General features: G+C 53.3%; 1 protein-coding gene across 5 annotated transcripts in view; it reads right to left on the bottom strand.

Annotated features, from left to right (window-relative positions):
* Positions 1 to 2,049: 2,049 nt before the first annotated feature.
* LOC135998732 (protein CEPU-1) overlaps positions 2,050 to 26,093 on the bottom strand; it is a 285,825-nt gene continuing 261,781 nt past the window's right edge. For 4 of the 5 annotated variants that reach the window (XM_065651898.1, XM_065651900.1, XM_065651902.1 and 1 more), the window contains 6 exons: positions 24,591 to 24,716; positions 8,179 to 8,313; positions 7,412 to 7,532; positions 6,924 to 7,075; positions 5,093 to 5,125; positions 2,050 to 3,678 (listed from right to left, as the gene is read on the bottom strand). In XM_065651898.1, coding sequence (XP_065507970.1) covers positions 3,578 to 3,678; positions 5,093 to 5,125; positions 6,924 to 7,075; positions 7,412 to 7,532; positions 8,179 to 8,313; positions 24,591 to 24,716 — 668 coding nt within the window. In that variant the 3' untranslated portion in view covers positions 2,050 to 3,577. The remainder of the gene's footprint in view (positions 3,679 to 5,092; positions 5,126 to 6,923; positions 7,076 to 7,411; positions 7,533 to 8,178; positions 8,314 to 24,590; positions 24,717 to 26,093) is intronic. The other variant, XM_065651899.1, reaches the window with a different exon arrangement.

The following is a 26,093-nucleotide window of genomic DNA, read 5'->3' as shown; positions in this document are numbered from 1 at the left end:
AAACGACTAAACCTACCCCCGTGTGATAGACTCCTCCGCGTCTCGCGTGCTACCAAGGCTTGTTTGCGCTTCTCATCAGCTGATGGCACCGCGATGATTTCAGCAAAGGACAAAGACTGCAAGGACCGCGAGGACGAGTTGCTGGGACCCTCTGCATCTTCCCGACACCACTTCTGGGTCACGCTACGAACGAGGGGCTGGGGCGGCGGACTGCTCCTCCCGCTCCTTTGGGACGCCGAACCTAATTCATCCACGAGAGAAAACATTCGCCAAGCTCACCTAATACAGAACAGACTGCTGCAATATTTTGGGACATGGGCTGCTATGATGGGCTTGGGCACAAGCCGGGAGGTGGCTGTTGCCCCATTGCCTCTGGATGCCCTGTCCTCTCGTTGCTACCGGCTGCCGATGCGGCTCCTGTGCCTACTGATCCTGCTGATCCTGGAGTGACTGCAGGGGAGTGGGGGGGACTGGGGGCTGTGGGATGATACCGGAGCCCTCCAGGGGTTGCTTCCTTTGTGCGATCCCCTCTGTAGCGGCGGGGCTCTCTTCACCCTCTGCAACACACACTCCAGAGCCTGGTCCCGAGAGATTTTCCCCTGACCCTGCGGCAAACTGCCCTCCCTCCGAGTACGATCTCTTAAGTGTGGCAGGTGGCCGCACAAACAGAACTGCTACGGACTGCTGCAGCTCCACACATCGCAGATGCCGTCAACGTCCACCCCACTGACCCTGGCTCACAGGTAAGTCCTTCCCAAAACCTGCACAGTAAAGGGGTCCCGAAAGGACGGCCGCCCCGGCTGCCCCTGCGCACCTCGGGAGGGACCGGCCGCCTCTGAACCTCTGCGTTCCCTTTCGCGTCCTTGCCCCGGCTGTGCCTAAACAACCAATACATATTACATTGCAGGGAGAATGTGAGGCAAACAGCCCTGCACCTCCGGACGCCTCCGTGGGTACCGCGTTAGATCCCTCCCCGCATCCTGCAGCATCTGGGCGCTGCCTTTCCCACTGAGCTGGCTGTACCACAGACTCATCTCTGCCTGGGACTCTTGAGATATGCACAAAGACCCTCACCTTCTTTTCCCCAGGCACAGGCATCTTTGCTACAAAAGAAAGCAAACTGTCCACAAAAAACTTGCCTGTAAACCTGGGGGGCTGGGAACCCTACCCCTGCAGGGCCGGGCTGCCTGGCTTCCTCCTCTTGTGCCATGGTCATCCTGGAATAGGGAAAGCTGCCCGTGCCCCGCTGTCCCCGGCTCATGTCCCTCGCTTGGGATGTGCCGTGAAGCCTTGGGGACGCAGCCCTCCCCTTCCCCGATGCCCGTATCTCACAACTACAACATGGCATGCCAGCACACACCGCCTCAGCATCCCTTTACATCTCTCCCCATTCTCCGTTTCCATTTCTTTAGCAGTGCAAACTCATGGCAAGGTCAACAAGACAAAACCTAGATAAATCAACACCAACGACCGGCTTGTGATCCTACAAAACCATCCCGAGCGCCTTGAGAAAGGTGACCTGGAGACCACGATTGAGGCTGAGGACCAAATACACCAAGAAACCTTCTGCAAACCATCCTAACACCAAGAAGATGGCCCAGAGCTGCCCCAACACTCCCTGGCCCCCCAAGGGCGGTTTGGTTTAAGACATACACAAACATAGGGCTCCGTTTCACCATCCTTCGCCCCCCTGTGCGCCTTCGCATGGGGGTGCCCACTTTAACAACACCCACCTCGTGTCGCTGGATCTTGCCTTCTCCTGGGACTGGTTTTGGCCGGATCCTGCGCTGGAGAATTAGGGTGGAACTCTGTGCTGCGCCCTCCTCGTCTCCTCCTCAAAGCCTTACCTTGTCGCGGCGTCCACGCTGGGGTCACCGACGATGTCCCGGGAACATCTCTCCGATGCTATCGGGGCCCTTCACGATTATTCGGTGCTCCCGCCCGGGGTCCCTCCCACCACGTCCCTCCCGGTCCCCGGCGATGCAGCAATGAGCACCACGACCAGACGGAGCGGCCACATGGAACAATCGTTTTAATGGATAGGCAGAGAGAGCCCCCTCGCCGCCCGCCCGGACCCCGCGCATCCCCGGCCGCGGAGGAGGGAACGGAACCCGAGGAGGAAAACCGAGGAGAGGCCCCCGCCGAGACGCGCCACGGGGCGGCTGGTCCCGCGCTCCGGCTGACAGCTCCCTTGCTTCCTAATTTAATTTGGTTTTTTTTATATATATATATATATACACACACACACGCGCACACATATACATACATATATATATATATATATATATAAAAAATTATAAAACTGAGCTCTATAGATCTCCCTCCATCCCCCGGATTGCTTTAGTCCACCGCAAAGGGGCTGGGGACGAGGGGCAGCCCCTGGATCTCACGTCCCTTTGTCCCCGGTGACCCGAGGGTGGGAAAGGAGGGGACGCGGGGACCGAGACACACGTCTCGTCCGGATGAGGACCGATACACACCTAACTCCGTGTACAGCATGCAGTAATGGCAGCGGAAGGACCCTGCTGGGAACTGTGGCTAGAATGCTAACCAAAAAAAAAAAAAAAATTATATATATATATGTATATTTATATATACTGTATATATATAGCCCGTAAAAAGATTCAGCATCTCCGTCTCGAAGCGTGTCGCCTGCGCCCTCGGCGGGAACTGTTCGGACGACTGCTTTTTTGGGCCGGTTTCCGGGGATTTCGGCGCAGGGCTCCTCCTCCTCTGCATCCTCGCCGACCTCCTCGGCGAAACGACGGCTTCTCTCCGCTTGCTCCCCCTCTCTGGTTCCTTTTTTTTTTATTTTTATTTTTTTTTCCTCATTTTCTCTCTCCTCTTTTTTTGCATCTCTGTTTTTTTAGGAACTAAGAGTTCTAGGCTCGTATCAGAAAATATAATTAATAAAATGAATCGTGACTCGGAATCCCGTTATCGTTGGCGATGTCCGCGGGTAGTGCGATGGATGCGCAGCTTGACGCCGGTCTCTGTCCTCCCTTTCCCTTTGGAGCGGTGTGCTAACTGTTGAAGATCTATATACTATACATACATATATATATATATATGTGAACGTGAAGAGAGAGATATATATATATATATATATATATATATATTTCCTGGAACACAAATGGCGGCACAGTCCATGAGAAGATGGGGATATCTTGGCGAAGGAGAAAACCGGCGCGGCCGGGCAGAGGGGTCCCTGCGGGGGGAAGGGGGCCTGGGTGGGGGCGGGAAAAGGTGGGCGGGACACAAAAAAAGAACAAAAAAAAAAAGGAAAAAATTAAAAGACTCAGTCGTGTTGCATCTTCAGCAGGAAGCCTTGGATTATTTCTCTTTTTTTCCTCTCTCCTTTCCAAATTCCCGTTGCGTTGGGTTTTTTTTTTTGCGTGTTTTTCCTCTCTCCCCCTCCCCGAGGTGGCCTGGCCGGATACTCTCTCAATTCTTATGATTATTTTCGGAAACGGTGAACACTTCTTCTTCTTCTTCCTCCTCCTCCTCTCCTCTCTGCTCGGCGCTCGCTGGCCGTGGTCCTGGACGCCGCCGCCGCTCCGCGGGCCGGCTCCGGGGGTCAAAACTGGCGGGCGAGCTGGGCGAGCGGCAGGACCAGCAGCCAGGGGCAGCCGCTTCGCCGCCACGCGCCGCTGTTGCCGTCGTGCACCGCGCCGGGGCCTGCGGGAGGAGAGAAACGCCCGCACGGTGAGATGCCGGCCCGAATCCAACCGTTCGGTACACGAAAAACACAATGCTAACAACATAAGTACGCAATTTGGGCCACCTGAGGGATTGCATGTGGTGGCATCGTGCTTCACAAGACGTGCACCCATCTGCCAAGGCCATCGCCCGTCCCTGTCGACCCCATTCTTAAGGATTTAACCCCACACGGTCCCGCTTTGGCCCCGAGTCCCTGTCCCGAGCCCGTCCCCTGCTCATCACTACCGACCGACCTCCTCCGGCTCCCTGTGCCCTTCCTTCAAAATTGATCCACGTTCACTTGCACAAAAAATGACAGTTTTTGCCTGACACTGCCCACGCTTTTATTGGCACTAACAAGCCATCACAGGGGTGACCGCCCCATTGTTCCCCGCTTGTCTCCCTTGAGGGGGTCAGAAAAAACACCATCTGGCACCGCTACACTTAGAAATGGGGGTTTAGCACCTGTCCGTGGGCCCGGATCACCTCAATAAGGAGATGGGACTAGGAGGGTGGACAAGAAGAGCCAAGCCTATCCACGCCTTGCGGGGCGCAGGGGGTGAAGAGCTCATAGCTCTCCATGGCAAAGAGTGGGGAGGTGGCCTGAGCCGGTGGCTCGCACAAGAACGCCCCAAATAGTTGGCGCAGGGGAACACTAGGCTGGACAAAGATCTCAAGAAGGTTTCTGGGCTGCTGCAAACAGCAGCGCTGCCCTTGAGGACAGATCGATCCTCTCTGTTGCCAACCCAGAACATATCTCCTCTCTTCAAAACTCAACTGGGGCACTTAGAACCGTCAACCGGTTGTTGTCCCGCCTACAGCGCTCTGCTGACACACTCCCCGACGCCTCGCGCCTCTTCCCGCTTAGCCCCGAATCCCGGTGTGGCCGGGAAGCCGGGTGTGAATGGGGGACCTGGAGACATGATTGTCCCTGTCCTACCTCCCATGGCCCTCCCGATGTCTACAAGTCATCCCTAGGCCGTGAGAAATGCCAAGAAGCAAACTATACACCTCTCCAGCCTTATACTGTCCCAAAAAAAGACACAAACAGTATCCCAGGGGAGGAAGCACTTGCCACAAGACCCATTGACACCGCGCCATGAAAAAAGGGACCGGAGACATCCCTGCCTGCGCGCTGGGGATGGGGAGGGAGCGCGGAGAGACGAGGCGTGCACAGAGCACGGACCGTCAATGCAGAGACACGCGATGGGAGAGTGACCAGACGCCGGCAAAAATGCACTAATTCATCCCTAAACCCGCAGAGCGGTGGGGTGGGAGATCGGAGCAGTGGGGAATGTGGCTCCCACCAGGGTGATTTGGGGTGAGAGCCGGAGGGACCCGTGGGAAAACAGGGTGGGAATCTGATATTGTGAAAGTTCCCCAAATTACTGACCTTTCCAGGGTGTCAAAGCAGTAGTTGTCTCTTCTAAAAATTAAAAAAAAAAAAAAAAGGGTAAGTTAGGGCAAAAAGGCAAGGGAAAGCGCAGGCTCGAGGCACTGCGCTCGGCCTGCCCCCAACCCGGGGACGAGAAAAAGTAGCGGACGGGGGAGCGAGGGGGATGCTGGTGCCGAAATTGTGTCCTGCTCCTCGAGGGCTAAGAGGGTGACATGAGCAGAGACGAGCGGCCCGCGGGACCCCGGCCCTAGAGGGGAGCCCTGGCTAAGTCCTCGTTTGCGCCCTTAGCAAAAAGCAAAGTGCAGGGGTTGAGATTTGGGGGAATCTGGGGGCTCGGCTCCGCCCTGCGCTCCTCCTGGTCCCCTCTGGCACACAGCCCTCTCAAAAACCCTGCAACGTCCCAAATGAATTTACTGCCTGACACCATCCCCTGAGAAGGGACCGGGATCTTGTGATGGGGGAGAAGCGGAGAGCTGCTTTTTTCCCCTGAACCACAAAATGACGTAGTTTCGGCTGAGCGCTCCATCACGTCACCTAATGAAGTGACAGGCCTCTAATAATGAGTGCTATATGTTAAATAAAGCACTGGTTGACCTCCCTCAAAAAAATAGATTAAAATAAGGATTACGAGACGTACGCTACATTAGCCTCCGTTGCACGGCCCCGGAAAGGCTCCCGTCATGATACCCATGGGGATTAAACCTTCATTTGCAGAGGAAATACAATAAAATGTGCCCTCAGCTTCCCAAAACTTCCCATACTCCTAAATTTGTCCCAAAAACCCTCACTGCAGAGACACTTCTCATGTAAACGACATCACCGAGGGTCTCGCTGTGCTGCGTCGGGGCCCAGCGTTGCAGAGATGCCTGGGATGATGCTGGTGGTTTGCCAAAGCATCACCCCCGGTCCGGGGAGAACAAAACTAACCGGGAAGGAAAAAGGGTGCGCTGGTGTGGGACGCGGGGAGGGACGCTGCTAAAGGGTGACACGCACCATCAAAGTGCCTACGGAGCCCGTGACGGGCTGCTCGCTGTGCCCGCTCCTGCTGAACCAAAACAACTTCCTACGCACACCAATAATGACAGAACGAAGACACGCGACGGGCATGGCCTTGTGCAAATATTTTACGGGGAAAACAGCGGCAAATAGAGCCAATTTCTAAGGATGCCCTTCGTCCTACCCTCCAATGTTTCCTTCCCAAGACTGGCTTTTGCTTCCATTTCTTGCAACCCCTCAAACCTACAAATTGACCGAGCCCCTGCCTTGGGACCCTGCCATGCTCTGGCCCCATCTCTTGCATGGAAGGTGGGGCCCTCTGTCCCCTCTGGGTGGGGGCCCACATCCTTTGTACGCGCTACGAAAGAGTTTGCAATACAAGAAGGGTGTAGGAAAATGGAGCTTTCCATCAAACACTCGTAATGGGGATTAATGCCAGCCCACGGGCTTGCCGTGATGACCCCGAGCTCCATCTCTCCTCTAACGGTTCAATACAAACAGATGCCTTCCACCAGAGGCTCTCTTTAGTAGCTGCCGTAGCAAAAGGATGGAAACCTGCAGCCAAGTCCTAACTTTGCATCAACTGCACGGTGCCAAACGCCTCTGAACTGTGGCACACGTGGGGTCTGAGACAGGAGATATGTTCTGAGGCTTTCACGCTCTCCCTGAGCTTGCCGTGGTCTCTGACCCACACCCAGAAACATCAAGGCTCAACAGCAAATGCACATCTAACCCAAAAGATGAGGAAGACCCTTCCCGTGTGCCCTACATCGGCGATCTTGACGTTAAGCTGTGTGTGCCCTCCCCGGTTGGCTTCCTCTTTGCTACTCACCGTAGAGGATCATGCTGGCGTTGGTGTTCCCTAGCAGGTTGGAGGCGACGCAGGTGTAGTTGCCATAGTCCTGCTCGGAGACGTTGAAGAAAGTCAGTCTGGAGAAGAAAGCTTTGTTCTCCACTTTCAGGCCTTTCTGTCCTTCAGCCAGCCTGGGAGAGAAGGGAGAGGGGGATAAGGTCATAGGGATGGCAAAGGAAGGAAAAGTGCCCTGTTTTTCATGACCTGCTGTCCCCCTTCTCCTGCTGGATGCCTGGGACATCGAGCTGGGGCAACGATCTGGTGTGAATCGTATAAGCGTGGATTCTGCCCAGATCGAGGCCAAAGCCCGTCTTACAAAAGCTTCTGAAAAAAAAAAAAAATCTTCCGTCCCGAAGTCCTCATCTATTTTCCCCTGCGCCTCGGAATCCTAACCCTGCTTGCGCTGAGGGTTATCGGGGATTTGACCGAGTGCCGTGACCCCGATGCCGAAGCTGCTGGACTCTTACCGCTTGTCGTCTTTGTACCACTGGAAGTCGGCGGAGGGGACGGCGGAGGCTTCGCACAGCAGGATGCCCTTCTGCCCCACCGGCACCCCGGTGCTCTTGGCATCCGAGATGTACGGAGGGTCTGCGGAGAGGAGGAGAAACCTGGAATCAACACTCAGTTCCCTTACGGCATCCTGCCCCCTCCCCTGGGCTCCTCTGGGTCCCTTTTCTTTCCCCGTGCTTAGCAAGGAGCCAAAAGCAGCTCTGAGCCCACCCGGAGCTCTGGACACTCCAGTGCTGCTGTCCAGGGGTTTTTGGGCACTTGGGGGACCCGATGCCGCATCCCATCAGAAGGTCCTCCTGGCACTGGAGCTAAGCCCAAGCAGCAAAAAGAATGGCCAGAGAGGAGTTTAGGAGGGTCTTGACCCCTGTCTGAGCCCAAAACCATGCTGTTTTCTTCCTTGCTCTCTTGCTTGCCCTCTTGCATTTTTTTCTCAAGACAAATATTTCCTATTTACTGCTCACTTCTCTCCCCGGAGGTTATCGGCACTGCATCTCACCAGGGGCGGAAAACCCAGGTTGATGGTGACAGCTGAAGAGGAGGAGGTGGTGGTGGAGGTGGTGGAACAAAACGGAACTCAAAAAGCAGGGCGAAAAAAGGGCAAAATGCCACCTGCTCGCGAAACCGCTGCTTCTGTTGGCTTTGAGGAACGAAGGCTGGTTTCCACTCGCTCCCCTCCACCAAAGTGCCATTCCCCCGCTCCGTCCCCTGTCCCCGAGCTACTCACAGTTGACGGTGACTTTGACTCGCTGGACCACGGGCGCTGCCACGTCGTTGGACGCGCTGCACTCGTACTCGCCCGACTGCTCCCGCGTGATGCCCGTGATCTCCAGGTACTCATCCTCGCTGATGAAGCCCACGGCTGCGGGAAAAGACAGAAAGGGCCATGAGTGATGGGGAGATGTGCCATGAAAAAACCCTTGCCAAAAAGCCCTGCGCCTCTGTGGTGCTCCTGGGCCCGCCGAGAGCATCGCTTGCTGGAGATAACGTCCCCATCGTGCGCAGGATGGGCAAAGCGATCCTCGCCAAACCTGTGCCTTGTGCGATGCATCCTGGAGAAAAGCCGCTTGCCGCCAAACTCATGGTGAGAGCGGATTTTCAGAGGCCCCCGAACAAGGACAACTTCTCTCTCCTTTACATTTACATCTCCCGCCGCCGAGGTGCCGTAATTACCGCGCGAAGCGTCTCCGAGACCGGTGTCACACTTAATATTCCTATAAATTTTAAACGGTAGTCCTTGGTACATATGTGTAGCAATTGGAGTCATATTTTAATTAGGCTTGCCCTACGCCATCTGAAATTAATAACAGCCCGAATTACCAGTGTAATTTATAAATTAACATGGCTGCAGCATTAGGAAATAAATTAGCTCCGGACAGCTGTTTCGGGGAGCGAGTGCCGATGGCGGAGAGGCCGAGCACGGGTCCCCGGTCCCCGGGGAGCTCGGCCGATGGAGCCCGATGATCCCGGGCTCCCCTCGATTCCTTCTTGGCTACCACCACCGTGACCTGATGGGTCGCGGCTCGTCACGCTTGACCTGTCGACTGTACATGTCTTGCTCCTAACAAATGCGTGCAAAATGCCAAAATTCCCGCTCGAGCGGCTCAGGGACGAAACCGCTGAGTTCATCAGTACTTAATGCGACAGAAGGGCGAGATGTGAAGGTGTCGACCCCCAATCAACATCCTTTGGACACGCGCAAATTGCAGCGTTACATCCGGCGAGTCTGCAGCACTATGCGCTGTAAGGAAAAAAAAAAAAAAATAAAAAAGGAAAAAAAATATTTCCTTTCATGGCTGACCTAGAATCGGCTTCTCTGTAGCACAGCGCTGCCTGCTGATAAAATACCGACACAGCCGGTGGCCTTCAGATGCTCTGCGCGGAGATCTGACTCGGGTCTGTGCAGTCTCAGATAACGCTCTGCTGCTAAAGTAACCGAGCGCCCTTCCCCGAGTGTGCCGGAGCCGGCTCGCACACGGCGAAGATTCGCTGTACGTCCCTGATTTGATCTGGGAGCGAATTAACTGGAGTGCATTTCATTACCCGGCACAAGACTTCATTAAAGGAACTGCGAGGGTCAGCTTTCTGCCTGCAAAAGCTCGGGAAATTGAGAGATTAAGGCGTCTGTGCCGGTGCGGGGCTGAGGTCTGAGATATGTGCACGGGAATCGGACGAGGCAGAGAGCAAAGTGTTTGGGGTTTTGGGGACTGGTTCCCTTCGTGTTGGCACAGAACGGGATGCTGGGCGCCGGAGCTGATGTCTGTTTTTGCCCTGAGCCCGATCGGGTATTATTCATGCTCGGATAACGATGATGACAGCATTAAAAACACCAGCCCTGCTAGAGGCTCTGGCCAGATCCTGCTTCCTTAATCTCCAGAAAAAAGCTACTGTGAGGGATTCCTGCCACGAGTGTGTCGCTTGATGCTGGCGAAGCAGGGACACCGTGCGATGGGGACACCCACGTGTCCCCCGTCACCCGCCCCGCACAAGTGGCTTTGTGGGAAAACCGGGTCCCTGAAGCCGCTTTGCTGTCGCCCGCATCAGCCGAGGGCTGAAGACGTGACCAAGAGTAATTGCCCGACTGCTTCGCTCCCTGGCCTCTGCATTTTTGCCTATTTATAATGGGAAGTCTCGATGATTGCTGGACAAATCTCATTCATTACTGACTGCTGGGAATGGAAAAACAAATAGACGGGACCCAGGGAGCGGAGCCGGGGTTAAACAAACGCAATCTGTAAGCCCAGACCTTGCTTTATAGACAGCAACAGGGTCACCAGGACTGCTGCAGTCCCTTGGGGCTCGTGGTGTGCGGGACATTTATCTGCTTGTTGGGTTGCACAGGGACACAGGTGTTGCTTTGGGTGAAGCTCAGAGGTCCCTGAGCTTAAGAACAATCCTGTTTGGGATTGTTCTGCAACCCTTCCACTCAAAGCTGGAGCTAAAGCGATGCGGTGAGCACCCAACCGCCACAGTCCCTGTCTCCGAAAGCTCCTGGAGCTCCGGGATGCTCAGGATGGGGCTGGACCGGGGCCCCCCCGGCTCCGGGAGCTCCCCCAGAGGAACCGGCCCTGCTCCGCCTGAATGGATGGTGGGAACTTCTCGAGGCTGTCTCTGCCTGAGCGCAATTAGGAGCTGAAATATTGCAGGAATTAATGGGAGAGCTCTCACGTCTCCTCAGGAGCTGGAAAAGCAGTGCGGCCAGCACCCAGAATTATTATTATTAATACTACTAATAAAATACAGGCCAGAAATGAAACAGCCACGGACTTGGCAAAGGCATAATCTTTCCTCATCAGCCAGGATGATGGACTAACCGGGGAGCTCGGCAGCCTTTGCTGTGACGTTTTGGAGCGGTGAGGGTGTGATGAGTTGCGGGCAGATGCCTTGTGCATTCGCATTCCTCCCTCCTCGCTCTTCTCCTTCCCTTGCTTCTCCTCGTTTTCCCAGCCTGACTCGTCTCCCTTCTGCCTCCTCCTACCCGGTTGCTTCCCTCAAGCGTCTGACAACATAATAACTCACCAGAAAGCCAATATGCGTTCCCAAATTAATTAGGTGCCGCTGTCCCCTGGCTCACCGTTGTGGTCGTATTCAGGTCTCTGGGACACGTCGCTACCATTATTGCTTCTGTGCGCCAGGCAGAAGATCCTAAAGATCCTACAGATCACTGCCCTAATGAAGTTTTAGCTGCTCCATGTGTTGTCTGCAGACAACATGAGCACCAGACATGGACACAGCTCTCATGAGAAACAGCCTCAAGGGGACAAGAGTCACGCTGCCCCAATTTCTGGAAGGCAAAGCATGGGAAAACAGACAGACGTAATCATAAAATACCAAGTGTGAAGGGTCTACAAAGAACAGCTAGTCTGGGCTGCGGTCTTTCCACCTCTAAGGCTCGACCTCAACAATCATCCTGCGATGGGTTGGGTGTCCTTGTGGGCTCCGGGTGCCCAAAATCCCGGCGCTACCCTACGCGCTACGCTGTTGGTTTGCTGGGCGCAGATCCGACTCACCGGCATCGGCCGGAGAGGGAGAATATTTTATGGAGATAATTTTATTAAAATGTTTACAACAATGCAGATATTGACATCTGGCTTCAATCAATAGCGCAATTTATTGTCCTTCAAGGTGAACATTAAGCCGAGCTGCCCATTAGTCAATATTTACCTCCAAGGTCTATAAATCTTTATACGGGCTTCGGCGGATGTTGACAGCGGCTGATTCCAGATAAGTAAAAGTAAGAGCGTGAAACATTGCTCCTTTTGGAGGTGAAATAGTAACTAGTTAATTACAGCCCCTACAGCGATTCACTACTATCAATTTATGGCTACTTCTGGCAATAAAAATTAACATCGCGCAGACTCCCGGCTCCCAGTGACGCGCTAAAACCCAGACCCATCTATTTCAAACGTCGCTCGGATGCGATAGCGATGGCCTTCCTATAACGGTTTAGAGTAAATAAATAAAACGCACAAAGGAAATAAGAGCAAATTGCCAGCGCCCGAGACCCTCTTCGCCTCTCCTCTGTGGAAGATGGAAAAGTGGGGGGCGGGTGATTTAGCGGCATTGTGGGGATGATTTGGCTCCTGACGTGCCAGGAAGGGGATGGAGGAAGGATTCTCCCCCAACGGGGGCTCCTAAAGGGGGTAGGACATCCCTGGAGACGGGGGTAAAGAAGAGCTAAGGATGCCTCCAGTGCGATCCCCCATGAAAATTGGTAAGCGCCTGCTTCACCTCCTATTAATCGGTATTACCCACTCCTGACCGCTCAATTAACGCATACAGAAAAGTTCAGGCAGTTCTAAAATTCGCTTTTTCTTTAGATTGGGCGAACGACACTGGTTATGCGGCTTCCCCCCCGTGCGCCCCCTCTTTCTGCCTCCCCGGTGCCGGCTTAACACCGCCACGCTCCGGTGGAGAAAGATTGGGGGTAATTAACCTGCTGGAAACCATCCAGAGCGATCATTACAAAAATGATTTTTTTCAAGATTACCCTATCGACCCGGGCGAGCGCGGCGTGCTCCTCTCCTCCTCTCGTTAATATTGCATCCCCGTATTGCGGGGTCCAGCCTGTTTCCATCTGTCACCCCCCTTAGAGGTGCGATCCCTTTAGAAAGCACATCTACACTAGCAACATATAGGAAATATAGGGTAAAAACCTCCTTTTCTGCATTTTTACAAGCCTTCAGATGAAGGACCACAACCCCACATCAAAGACTACATTGTGCTTGCACGGGGCCAAGCCTCCCTCTCCCTTTGAAGTTTCCTGACTACAAGGAAAGAATCTCCCCTCTAACATGTTTTTCCATGTTAATTAGCATGTTTCTGTGGCCTGATGTTGCGTGAAGCCCCAGGAGACCTTGTTCTCACTGCCGCGCTTCTGTTCGGTGCTCAAGGCTTCATGGCAACTCCCTCTGCTGCCACAGCCTGGGGACCCTCCTCATCCTCACGTCCCAGGGCTGGTGACCATCACCACTCGACACCAAGGAGAGGGTCTAGACCTGAGACAAGACCCATCGTTGTGACCGCATTTGCTTGGTGCACTCGCAGTCCGCCCTGAGACCACAGTTGAGGCTCAACCATCCTATGATAACTCAAATATTTAACAATTTAGTGAGCACATGCAACACATCTCTTCAGTCACTGGGACGTGCAAGGTGCCGAGTGCCTCCAAATGCCACCACATCGCTACCCCTGGTCGCTCAACCTGTATTCACCACCTAGAGCCCATACTTGCAGCCTATAGCCTCTATTCACCACCTATAGCCTCTATTCGCCGTCCACGCCATGGATGCCAGCTCGCTCCCCTTGTCGGCACCGCGACACGCGTTCAAGTCCATCCATCCACCCATTAAAGTGCCGTCGGGAAAAGTTTTCAGCTTAAAAGTCCTTGAAAGTTTCCTCACTGTGCCTCGTCAAAAAAGATCTTTTCCACTTTTCCTCTCGTCCCCACTAACAATATTTATACTCATTTCTTTTATTGAAATCTACCTGCCGCCTGTTCTATTAAAGCCGCCTGAGCGGCAGCTCCTATTCTCCGGGAGCCCGTGGCCCATCTATTCTCCAGACAATGAGGTACAAGCAGTCTATCTTCTATTGTGCTTCCCGGCCTTCGGCTCTCTCATCTTCCCTCTCTAAAGGGCACGTCGGAGATGCCTCCAATGCAAAAATAACGGGATGCATGGGGGCGCCATCTGGGCTCCCTGCCCTCCCTCGCGGATCCTGCCGTGGTACCCGGGATCCCTGGGGGATGCTTCTCCTCCATCCCCTGAGCGTCACAATTCCTACTTAAACTTAAATCCTCATCGTCAGGCGTCGCACGGCTCGCTGCTGCCAGGATCTTTGCATGCCTCGGCAAACTTATTTGTTACCGGGAATAAAAGAGGAGCATTAAACCTTTTGTTTGCGAGAAGTAGTTCCTTGGGAAATAACAGGATTATGGAAATTAATATTTAAAGCGACAAAACAACACAACCCGGGGACCAACCACCCTTGAACGAGGCTCTAACTCAGGAGCAAATGAGTCGAATAAAGAATGAGCCCTTTGATTTCAGCATAAGGGAGAGCTGGGCTGGCTTGGAGCTTGTCAAATGGAACCGAGTGACCATCCTCGGCCTCTCTTGGCCCCGTCTCCTCCCGGGGAGACCAAGGAAAAGGTCCAAACAACATTTGTCACCCTGTTTTAGTAAATTAACAACCGCTCTGGTTCACAAAGCGCCTAAGTGGTGACGGATCTGTAGCAAAAATGGGTGTAGGGCTCATTACAGGGCTGATTTTCTTAATGATACTCATGCATTATTCGCTAGACATCATCCTCCTCAGCCCTCGGGGTCTGCTTGCTCGGAGAACAAGGTGGTGGGACCGGGAGGGTTGGATGCTCCTAAATAAAAGGTTCGGCACCGCTTCCCGCGAGGCTTTTCCGCCTCCTTGCAGGAACACGTGCACGGGGCACACAAAAACCAAATATCGAGGCTCGCTCGGAGCCGAAACCTCTCCAGAAAGTTACTGACAAGACAGCATCTCCCGGCAGCTCCGTGGTCCCGCACCAGCACCAAGGATGCTCTTGGGGCGCCAGGACCGCTCTCCCTCACGTACGGCTCCGTGGTCCCGCACCAGCACCAAAGATGCTCTTGGGGCACCGGGGCCGCTCTCCCTCACGTACCGAGAACCAGACTCCAACAACAACTCCTCTCTCCTTTCATCCCTTACTCTTTCCTCCTCCCCCCGATTTTTATCCCTGTTGCCGCTCACAAGGTGAGAGAGGACAGCGTCACCGGAATGAAAGATTCTCCGGCGTGCCCTCTCCCGGTGCCGGCCCTAATTCATTTTTCATGGCCCCTTGCAGTGACAAAAGCCGCTGCCTCTCTCTTGTAAGCGTGCGCTGTGCAATAAGTCAAAGCTGATGTGCATTTTCCCCCTGGGTGCCGAAAGGCGTGCTTTTGATTTAATTTGTCCCGTTGTTTGGCTTGCGGCCCCGTGCCGGTGAGTTCCTTTGGAGGTAGAGCCCCGTCCGTGCGGAGGGGCTGCCCGACAGATGGGGGACGGCGGGTAGTGTTTAAATCATTTGCTGCGATGATACCGAGATGTCAGAGAGTGACAGATGCTGCCGGAGACAAATCGCTCCGGCGAACACGCGCATCCTGTTTACGGGAGCGCTCGCTCCCCGATTAAATCCTGTCGCAACTTGGCTTTTCCTGGAGCCCGTCCCGTTTTTTGGCAGCTTTCTCGATGTCTCTACAAAAACCTGTGGCGCGCGAGGCTTGACGAGGAGAGAGAATGCCAAGAAACGAAGTGCTCCTGCCTGCTTTTTGCAGGACTTTTGCAAAGCACCACCCCAATAAAAATACCTGGGTGGAATACTGGTGGCGAGACCCACCGCATCCTTGTATAACGTGCTCCCCATGTGCGACCGGCATCCCCGTCCCCTGCCCAACGCGAGGTGCCCTGTTTTCCTTGGGATTTGTCTTAAAAACAGCTGTGGGCAGCCGGGACCGTGGGGTCCCTCCGGCTGCAAATTTATACCCAAAGGCTTTCTCCACAGGACAAGCTCTTAAGAAGAGAGTGCAATCCAAGGCGTTAAATGGCTGTAACCTCCGCTAAGCCGCATTTCAGCCGCATTAAGAAAAATATCCCTAGGATGGGAAGCAAGTGGCATAATGGCATTAAAGGGAAAAAAGAAGCATTGAGTGCTGGCTAAATCCATTCCCGGTGCTGGCAAGAAGTCACGAGGATCTGGGAAACTTTATTTCTCCCTGCACACGGTTGCCGAGCCCAAACACCATTCCTGCCCTGGATTTCTATAGACGGGGGATATTTTCCTTCCCTCTTCTTCCCCTGGGACCCCCCGAAACCATATGAATCCCCGGCAGGGTGAAGCTCGCCGTCTTCTCTCCATCATCTTTAGCCCGTCTTTATTTTTCCAGACACGCTATTTTCCAGCCCAGTGGCCTTGCTCTGTCCCTCGTGTTTTATGATGCTGATGTCTCCATTTCTGGAGGATCGCTCGCCACATCACGGTTTATTCGGAGAGGCTGGGGAAACGCACAGGTGGTGAGACGACGGGCACGGGGGGATGCGGGGATGGGGGATCCTTGTTTCAGGGCACTGGGAGGGAGTGGGAACATCGGGACCAGAGCCCCCTTGCTTGAGCCCATTGTCCCCTCTCCTTGAAAGTATCGGCTCCGCTACGGGCATGGGGAGGGCAGCGAGAGGCATCGCTTTGCCAGGAAAAAGCCATTTTAAATAACAGCGGTGTACCAGAGGAAAGGGAAAAACCCATGGGCTACAGCATTGCTCTGGCTTTAAATTATACTGTAGGAGGATAACAATAAAAGAGAGGAAGACAGAGAGAGAGACCAGGAGGAAAAAGAATGGCCATTGTTTTACCAAGCAGATGGGAAAGTTCAGGGGATCAGAAAAAGACTATTATTATCTTGACTCGACCGAGAGAAGATGGGAAAGGAAGAGGCATTTTTTTTCCCTGCAGCGAGAAGTGCCGCGGCACAAGTCATTTCAGCAATGAGTCGCGAGGAAACGGTGCCCGAGTTACCCCCGCGGCCTGGGCACGCCAATGGGATTTGGCATTTTGTCCCTTCACCCCAGCGGTGTCACCGCATCGTGCACCGGGGCGATGGGCAGGGGAGGGGGGACCGGGATGCACACCCCTCACCGCCTCCAGCTGTGCCGCCAGATGTGCCCGCTGCCGGTGGCACCGCAGCTGCGGCACCTCGGGGCAGCAACATCTGCCCCAACGACCCAAATTCCTGCTGCTCTGCCCTAAAGCCACCATTCAATCCCCTACAAGCCATTAAAGAGTACACTAAATACATGACAAATCTCCAGCTTTTCCTGCTGGACGTGTCACTGTGAGCACAACATGATATTTTTTTTCGCCAACATGTCTTAGCTCCATGTCCATCCATGTCCATATGAGCGCGGCAGCGTTTCTCAGCCTCACCCGACACAAGAAAACTCTCTTTTTACCCATGTTCAGCCTAGGGAAAGGGCACAGCCAAGCACAGACACTGACAACTGATTTACAAACCGGAACAGACGCTGGTGCAACATCTTCCCTGCAAGTACGAAGATGATGCTCCGTCGGAGTATCCTTTGCCTTCCACGTCCCTTTGCCACTTTCTACCTTTTCTCCCTTTCCCTCCAGCATCTTTTGCACTGATTCTTTCTCTCCTCCCCCTTTCCCTCTTCCTCTCTCCGCCACCTTGCCCTTCCCTTGGTCCCCAGATGTCACCTTGTCACCTTTTCTCCTCTGCACCCTCGTCTCTGCCGTGTCCCCGGGATGCGGAGCGGGGGGCTGGCAACCTGCCCTGCCTAATCCTGCAGTGACCGATTCCTCGGGCGCTTAATATTCACGACAGAGAGAAACATTTCACGGCGAATTGGACGCACATTCAACTGGAAATGGAAATTTTATGACTCTTCTCACTCCGCGCCCGCAGATTACACCAGCTGAGAAAACATGGAAGCAAATGAACAACCTGTGAACTGTAAAGTATATTAATAATGAAATCACAGCCCGGGAAATGAAGGCTTTATTCTGTTTATATTCTGCTCCATTTATAGAGAGCGCTCGCGCTAGCTCCACCCCATTAGCCGGCAATCTGCACCGGGAAAGAGCGCAAGGACGGCGGGGCTTGGGCAACAAAATTAAATACTTCGGTGCTATTTCCTCACAGTCAGCCCTGCCTTTGGCTCAGCAAACCTGGGCCACGTATCAGACGACCCAGCCAGGCTCTCTCCTCCCCAAAAACAACTGCCGTGGCTTATGCAAAGCCCATCACGGGAGCTAAAAACGAGCCGGAGCCGAGTTCTCTCCGGCTGAAGCGACCCCGTGTTGACAGAATGGGGACGTGTTTCCACAGCTCAGATTTTTATAATAATACCTCGGGGGAGTCGCCGGGAAAGTTTGGCCCCAAATATAATTAGTTTGCACAGCTATTAGGGGCTGATAAAAGGTTTTAATTTGTGTGGAGATCTCTCGTATCTCAGATACCCCCGTCCCTTGCTCTTCCCCACACCAGCTGAATAAAAAGGCAAGTCCTGGGCAGGCTGATGACACAAACCCGCATATTGACTGGGGAAGGAGGGAGCCCAGCTCGTCGCTAAAGAAGAGACAGATAATCCGGGCAGGCTGACACCATCCGAGTGTTGGCTTTTGGCTGCCTTGTCCCATCACGCCAAAGGAAATAACTACAATTCTTGCCACGGTTCACCAAGGTACGGAGAAAGGATGTCAGCGCGAGTGATGCTCGTGTTAAAGTCGCCATCTCCGCACAGAACAGGAGCAAGGGCAACGGGACTAACAACAAACTTTCTGGCTGCCCCAACCCAATCCTACCACTGCAAACAGGTCAGCTCATGAACAAGAAAAATCATGCTCCAATAATCTCATCAATATCACTTTGTATGGGGCACCAGCTCCTTCATGCAAAGCTACGTACAAGGAATAGGCTGAAGCCCAGAGGGGTTTTTTACTCCTTTTCTTCAGAGAAAGACATTGCCTCATTCATTGCTAAGGGTCTTGTTATCCTTGTACCAAGACGCACATTTTGAAGGCGGCTGTGCCAAATACGCTAACAAATCAGCTCACAGAATTCATTTCCACCATGCGGGGAATCAAAAATATTACTTTTATATATACACACGTACAAGTACATTATCTCCTGTTGCTTCCAAAGAGAGGGAGAGGAGCCAGGGCACATCGGTGGAAGGGAAATGCTAAAAGGAGCTACTCACAGCCCATAACTTAGCGCAGGGCTTGATGATGCAGAGGACAGCAAACACCGCAGCCCGCGATGCGATGCTGTTGGTCCTGGCTCTGCTGAGCCAAATCCTGCTCCGTGGGAGCTGCTGGGAAGCTGCTGCCACTCAGGGAGCTAAAATATTCGCTTTGCTAGTCTCTACACACATGCACACACTCTCTAAGCAACCCCTGGCAATGCCAGTTTCTCCTTCACCACCACCACGCACAAAACCACTGTCCATTTCCAAGTTCTGCTCCTCCAAGAGCAGCACAACCTATTTATTTGCACCCCACGCGATGCTAACAGAGCCGGGCTGCCAGTGACCCTTTTCCCGGCCGATCTGTCCCGTACACACCACTTAAGTGCGGATCAAAACCGGTGGCAGATTTACAGGTTAACGATGATTTAGTGGAGTGCACCGTGGCCAAATTAATGCCGGCTATAATGTAGTTTACCTCATTAAACAATGCACACCAAGATCCTGTCTGTTGTAAAACAATTGGTCTCTGAAGCCTAGTGTTCATCTTCCAGGGTTGCTGGGAGATAATAAATGGGTAATATTCCGGCGATAATGGTAATGGAGTCACGGCTCAGAGCTAATATTATGGCAAAGCAGTAATTATTTCAACAGTAAACAAGGGGACGGTTGAGCTGCCGACAGGATTGGAGCCGGTTGAAATGCTTCAGTTCATTTAGCCAAAGCCCGGGTCTGAAACCGCCTCCTGGAAGGAGGACAAGGTGCTCAACCAACCAATGAGTGGGACAAGCCTCCGTGAGACACCCGGCCACCTCGAGACTTGGGGACATGTGCCATGAGGTGAGGTGGGACATCACTTATGGCACGGTGGCCAACCCAACCCACCGCTGCACCTCGGGGCTGGCTCTGAGCTCCATCGTGCAGCCGCGGCAGCAGGACTCGTGTCCCTTCTTTGAGACATCACATCTCACACAACGTCTCCCCCACCCCTTCTTCCTCAAAAGGGGATCAAATGTCTCCTTCCTGCAAGGCGCTACGAGCTTGGGTTGGCTCTTTGGAATGCGTTCGGCCCAAGGTGACACAGACAAACCCTCCTCGGCACCTCAACACCGAGGAGAGATGCGAAGCAGGTGCTTGGCCTCCTCCAAACCCCCCCGAACCCTCACCGGGAGAGAAAAGACAGAAACACGAGACCCGGGATGAACACGCAACCAGCTGTGCGCAAACCATCTGCTCTCTCTGAGAGCCATTTCCCCGTTAAAAAGGACCAGCAGAGAGCACGGCTCTCCGGGCTTAAAGTTAATTAGATGACTTGAGGCAGGGTTGAAGGGAGGGATCCCGTGGGATGCCGAGCTCAGCGCTGCCAGCATGGAATAGAAGGCGGAGATTTTCCCACCCAAGTGGATGCCCCTTCTCGCGGTGCCTCCCAGCCTGACATCCACCCCACCAACACCCCAGGAACAAGCAACTCTTCAACCTGGATTTGTCCTCTTGTTTTAAGCCCCGCCAGGAGCCAGAGAGAATCAACATATCCCAGTATACCAGACTTCTCCCAGAGTCCCTTTGCTGCTGATGTATAGACAGACCACCTCATGAGACCTCTGCCACGTTGCGCTGCTGTGTCTCATCTTTCTTAAGTGCGTATATAAGCGCTGATTACTGCTGCGTCTGAGCACCTCACGTCCTGGATGTATTTCTCCTCCCATGGCTCCTGTGAGACAAGGGACTGCTGGTGTACCTCTTCCAGGGAGGATGCTGAGGGCCATGGAGGTTAAATTGGCTCATCAGGGAGGATACTGGGGATGCAGCAACCTCGAGACCCTTCGAGCATCCCCCTGTGTCTCCTACCTCTGCCTGGCCAAGTACCCAGGCAGCACACGGATTGAGCTTGCAGCACCCAGCCTAATCCTGAGATTAATGAGGGATTCCTGCTATAAAGCCCTCTTGATCAGACCTCTCTCATGAGTAAATACATGGTCGAGTCAAATCGTAATATTTTCCTACCCTGGCAGCTGCCGGCTAAGGCCTTACACCTGAATCCATCATACTACAGCAATAATCAAAAGGCAATTAGACAAAACTGTGGCAGCAAAGTCCATCAAGGGTCGTTAAGAATGACGAGTTGGATGCAGCCTCTGGCTCAAGATGTCTGTCTGTGGCAGACCGGTGCCACCAGAAGGTACCCGTGTGCACACACCTCGGTTTTACACCCTTTCCTTGTGTCCCTGGCCCCGTCACGGCAGGGTAACCGCACTTGTGGTCTGATCACCGAAATCTCGCTATCGTTACTAAGCTGTGCCTGCTTCTCCTGGGACAGAGGCTGCCGAGCCTTTGTCCCTCCTGAGAGAGCCCTCGCTGCGGTTCCTCAGCACATTTCCCCAGCTTTACATGATGCACGATGAGTCTCCTGTCTGCAGCACGGATAAATATCCCCGGACGGCTCGACTCTGCCAGCAAGCTGCTCCTCACGCTTCAGCATCACCTCATGCTTTTTCCTAGCCAAGAACTTCCAGCCTCGGTCCGCTGACAAGATGGCAATTGCCATGACAACATCAGAGTCACCCCAAAAAAATAAATAAGAAAGCCCAGTAACTATGGAAACACCTGAGTGACCAAAAGCAGACTATTAACTAGATCTCTCTGCAGTTTACAGATGGCATCGGCTCCGCAAGGCTGGGGACTATAAGGCAGCTGAAACTTTCCAAACGAAGGCAAAGCTCGCCAGCTATGGGTGCAAACACAGATGTGCGTGGGCACACATGACGCTGCCTTTCAGACCCCAGCATCCAAGCCCCCTGCACAACCTACATCTCCTCTGGGAAGACGCTGCTGCCTTCACGCTAGATGTTATATCCTGACTGTGGTTATTCTACATCCTCCTCTCCCTCTTCGCCTCCCTTCGCCCTGCCGAGAATGCCTCTCTCGACTGCCATCCTGATTATTTGGGCACCCTGGGGGTGCCAAGGGAGGATGGAGCCGCCCCATAGGATGCCAGAGCTTGGTTTTGGTGAGATGCCCAGGACAGAGCCCCAAAGCTTTTAAGCCTCCTCTGGCAAGGCAGAAAAACCTGTGACTACACCAGCTCCCTTTCTTGTTCCACCTCAACCTGTTTAGCTGCATTAACCCTTCTCCAGAGCCAGCATCCTCCTCTTGCTCATGGCATGAGGACGAGGATGGGGACAGGTAGAGCTGACCACCATGCAAGACATCAATGGAGGCATCGGCAGGGAAATCTTGCTCGGGTTTACTCAGCTCCGGAGCTCTACAGCAAAAATCTTAGAATCATTTTTTGCAGGGAACTCTTCCAGCCCCCAAACCAAGCAGAGCATCAAAACAGGCTTAACGGTTCCCATAACATTGCGACAACTGCAAATGCAAAAATTTCAGCAGAGGTAACCACATCAAGATGCTAAACATATATTGCACCAGACAGAGCAATGCACAAGGGAGAAAACAACCGGGGTGGTCAAGGGAGCTGGAAAAGGGTCTTGAGGAACATCAGTCACCAGGACCTGAGCTGCTCTTGGTGTAAAAACCCTAAAGGACCTGACCACACGCTCTTATTTGCTGCATTTCCCAACAAGAGCTGCTTGGTAGGCGTACAGCTGCCAAGAAAATAATAAAGCCCATGAAGTGCCTGTGCACAGAGGGCTGCTCGCCGGTGTGAACGTGGAGACCAGCTCCTTCAGGCACCCATCTGCCCCTGCCTGGCATGGACAGTGCTATCAAAGCCTCTCCCCAGCAATATCGGTGAGAGGCGCTATGCAAACCCTTAAATTATCCGTTGGCTTTCCCCTCAACCAATTCTCCCTGGTCCTTTTCCTTCACTGCTCCAAGAGAGATGGAGAAAGACGGTGAGAAGGAGCAGGAGGCAGCTCGCTCAAGACTTCCCCGAGGATGAACAGTGAGGCAGACCTACAACTGGGAGAGCTTTGGGTCCCTGCTTACTCCCGCCTCTCCAAATTAAGAGCATATCCTACTACAGAAAGGGTTATCATCTCGGCATCCGCTATAGCGCCTCTGAGCACCTGCCCTGGCTCTCGTTTCGGTACCCATGTTATAAACCTTGTCTTTGCTACGTGCGCTGAATGCAAAACGGAGAAGTTGAGGTCCCCGTTGGTGGCTTGGCAGAGCCAGAGAGATAAAGAGAAGAGCTGCCTACGGAGACGAGCGGCCACCAAAGTTGTCTGGGACCAGCCCTGGGCTCAGCACCCTCCATGGGCAGGTGGCCGGGCTCCGGAAAATCTCTGTGATCGCTTGTTCCCTTTGAGTTTTGAAAGCAGAATGCCTAATCACGGCCAGAAATCAGCTAAGAGCTGCTGCTGCAAATTACACGGCGCCACAGGTAATTTCTGATTAGCTCACTCTTCCTCTCCTGGTGCATCCTCAGTTTCCATAGCAGCTAAGTCCTAAGTAAAATGGAAACATCTGGTTCAAGCGCAGGTAAAGATTCCCTGGGGGAAAGAAACCTGCCGGATGGCAGCAAACACAGAAAATAGCCCTCGCGAAAAAGGGAGGCGTCGTAAGCCCGGTTAGGAGAGGATGGATGGTGCGTGGGAGAGGGTGGTGAGGGGCACGGGGGTGTCCTGGGGAAGCAGGAGGGGAGGCAGGAAAACCAAGATGCACATGAAAAACAGGCGGTGGGGAGGCTGAGCGAGACAAAAACCACACTGTCAGGGCGGACATGGGGAAGAGAAGAAAGAAGAAAAGGGTTTGAGATGGGAGCACTTGGACTGCCACAACCATAAATGCTTCCTGACGGTGACAGATACAAGTGACAGCGACTTTGATGCCACAGAGAGAAGCTGAGGACTGCAGAGGAGCACACAGATCTACGTCTGCATTTCAACACAGACCCTGACCGAGGGCAACCCTCTCGGAGGCACGACCACCTAAGGCGGATAAGCCAACGCGCACACCTGGGAATGGTTTTTACAGAGGTTGCTGTCAAAGGAAAGGGCTGAGATGCCACCAACTCAACTCGCTCTCTGCCTGGGCTATGGAGAGTGATGGATCTAGACCAGCAGTTTGCTACAGCGCAGACAAATAGGAAAAAAAAAAAAGAAATGGAAAAAAAAAAAAAAATATCAATAGAGATGCTGCAGCCATGGTGAGGCAGCCGAACAGAGGGAGCAGACGCGGCGCCATCCATCACGGCATCGTCTCCTTTGCCCAGCTAGGGAGTCCCCGAGGAGAACTTGGGGCCGTTGTCTGGGACAACAGCCCGTGTTGGTAAAATCCCAGGGGACACATGGCTGAGGCTGAACTGAAGCACTTAGGCAGGATCAGAACCTGGCACTGCCCCTTGGCCAGATGGCTTGTCCCGGCCAAAGCCCCCACATCTTACCTCCAGCTCGCCGGTGAGAACCTCGGAGCCACATGGGAATAACAGGGCAGCAAAATGCAATGCAAATGCCAAAAACCAGCTGGAAAAGGGTTTTTAGATAATATGCTCCCTAACGGGCACTTCCCAGCAGTCACACCCACATGGTTCTGCTTAGGTTTCACTTACCAATTAACAAGGCCACTAATTAATGCTTCCTGTGTTTTCCTACTCTTTTGCACTATTTATAGGCCTCCTTTGAAGCAACATGTGAAAATTCCCCAAAACCTTTTCAAAATAGAGCTGGACAAGCATATGCAGACCCTAAGCATGACAACCACAACCTGGCACCTACTGCCAGTTCAACACACATGCTACATTATAAACTCTTCTCCCAGGCCACCAAGATGGATATTTCTCCACCAAAGTCAACAAATCCTGCATTAAGTCACGTCTTTTCAGTACAGAACGCTCTTTTTTTTTGGCAGCTGCAAGACGAACCGGACAACGGCACCTCTCCAGCTGCTCATAAATGGCTCTGTGCCCTTCCAGGAATATTTCTGGAAAAGTTCGGCTCTTACCTTTGGGCGAGATGTGTCTCCAGGTGATTGTTGGGTCTGGCCTGCCCGTGGCTATGCAGGTGAGGCTGACGTTGCCGCCTTCGTTGATGGAGATGTCAGAAGAGATCTCGGTGATTTTCGGGGACACTGCAATGACACAGAGAGGTAGATGAAAATGCAGCCGAGTTCTGCTCCTACTCAAATGCCATAAGGTGGGTGAAGGAGGCTGAATTTCCTTCCTCCCTCCACCTCGACAAGCTCTGCGGGAGCCCATCGGTCTCATAGGGCTTGACAGGATGACACAGGGGAAAGAGGGGTGAGCACCAAGAGGAGCTGGGCATGGAGGCAACAAGTCAACCACTGCGCAAAGGAAGGGAAATGCAACCGGGATGCGAGCCGTCCCACTGCATTGGCACTGCTATCGAGGATACTTGGGAGCAGAACAAAAACAAGGGGCCCGGAGCCAAAATAGAGGATGGATGGACATGCTTGGGGGTGATGAGAAAGGGGGTTAGAAGGGGAAGGGATGAGGAGCAAACAGGGAGCTAATAGGAGCAAACAGAACATGATGCGGCCACTGGGGAGGGCTGGGGTTCCGACCAGCTCTACAAGAAAAATGATCGGCTGCTGCTATCAGCCTGCACCTGCAGAACATAATAAAGACCATCACCTTCCTGGGTTTATTTTTTTTTTTTTTCCAGGCCATTCTCCGGAGCCCAGCGGCGGATTGGCACCCTGCTGCGGCGCTTTGCAGGAGAGTCACAAATCACTCGTCAAGCATCCCTGCTCCTTCCACCCTCCCCGAGCGAGCCCCGTTCCTCAACCCGCGTGAAGCTGCGTCCCAGACCACTGCAAAACCCCAATTCCCGATCCGAACCCCACTCCTGAGCACCCCAATTCCCTCTTCCCATCTCCCACACCTTCTGCCGAGGTGGAATGACTGCAATGGCCTTGCACACATCGCCTCCGCTGTGCAGGTAAGTAATTTATTGATCCGTAAAGCACTCCAAGACGCTCTGGAAGGGATTATGTCATGCCAGTGCCGCGCAATAAAATAAAAAATGATGGATTTTTTGTGAACATGAGGGTGATTTAGGGTTTGTAGTTGGAAGTGTAGTTAAAGTACATTTTAAGTGGAAATCAAGGTGGGTAATGAATTATTCTCTGTTTTGAAGGGCTTCTGGGAGTTCATTTTTTTGCTGCTCTGGGCACGACGGCTAATCTGCTAATCATGCAGTGGAGGACGATGACGGACCAGATGCTCCCTGAACAGTGGGGACTCTGGGGCAGAACAGCGGAGGCCATGAAGACGACACCAAAATAAATATTAATATGCTACAGTGTCATTAAGCCCAGCACAGGGGGATGGCATGTGCCCCTGGGACAACCTGCCCGCACGGAGCTGGGAGATGCTCTGCCAATAGCCAAGGAGTCCATTGGGGATTTGCAATTAATTACCACAGTGCTATCCTCACCGACGCTGGGACCGCTAGCCAGGAAACCCGTGTGTGCTTTAAGAACACC

The sequence above is a fragment of the Caloenas nicobarica genome, chromosome 26 (assembly GCF_036013445.1).
Source record: "Caloenas nicobarica isolate bCalNic1 chromosome 26, bCalNic1.hap1, whole genome shotgun sequence".
Classification (NCBI taxonomy): Eukaryota; Metazoa; Chordata; class Aves; order Columbiformes; family Columbidae; genus Caloenas; species Caloenas nicobarica.
The sequence above is the reverse complement of the archived record's forward strand: the minus strand, read 5'-3'. Positions and strand labels throughout refer to the sequence as shown.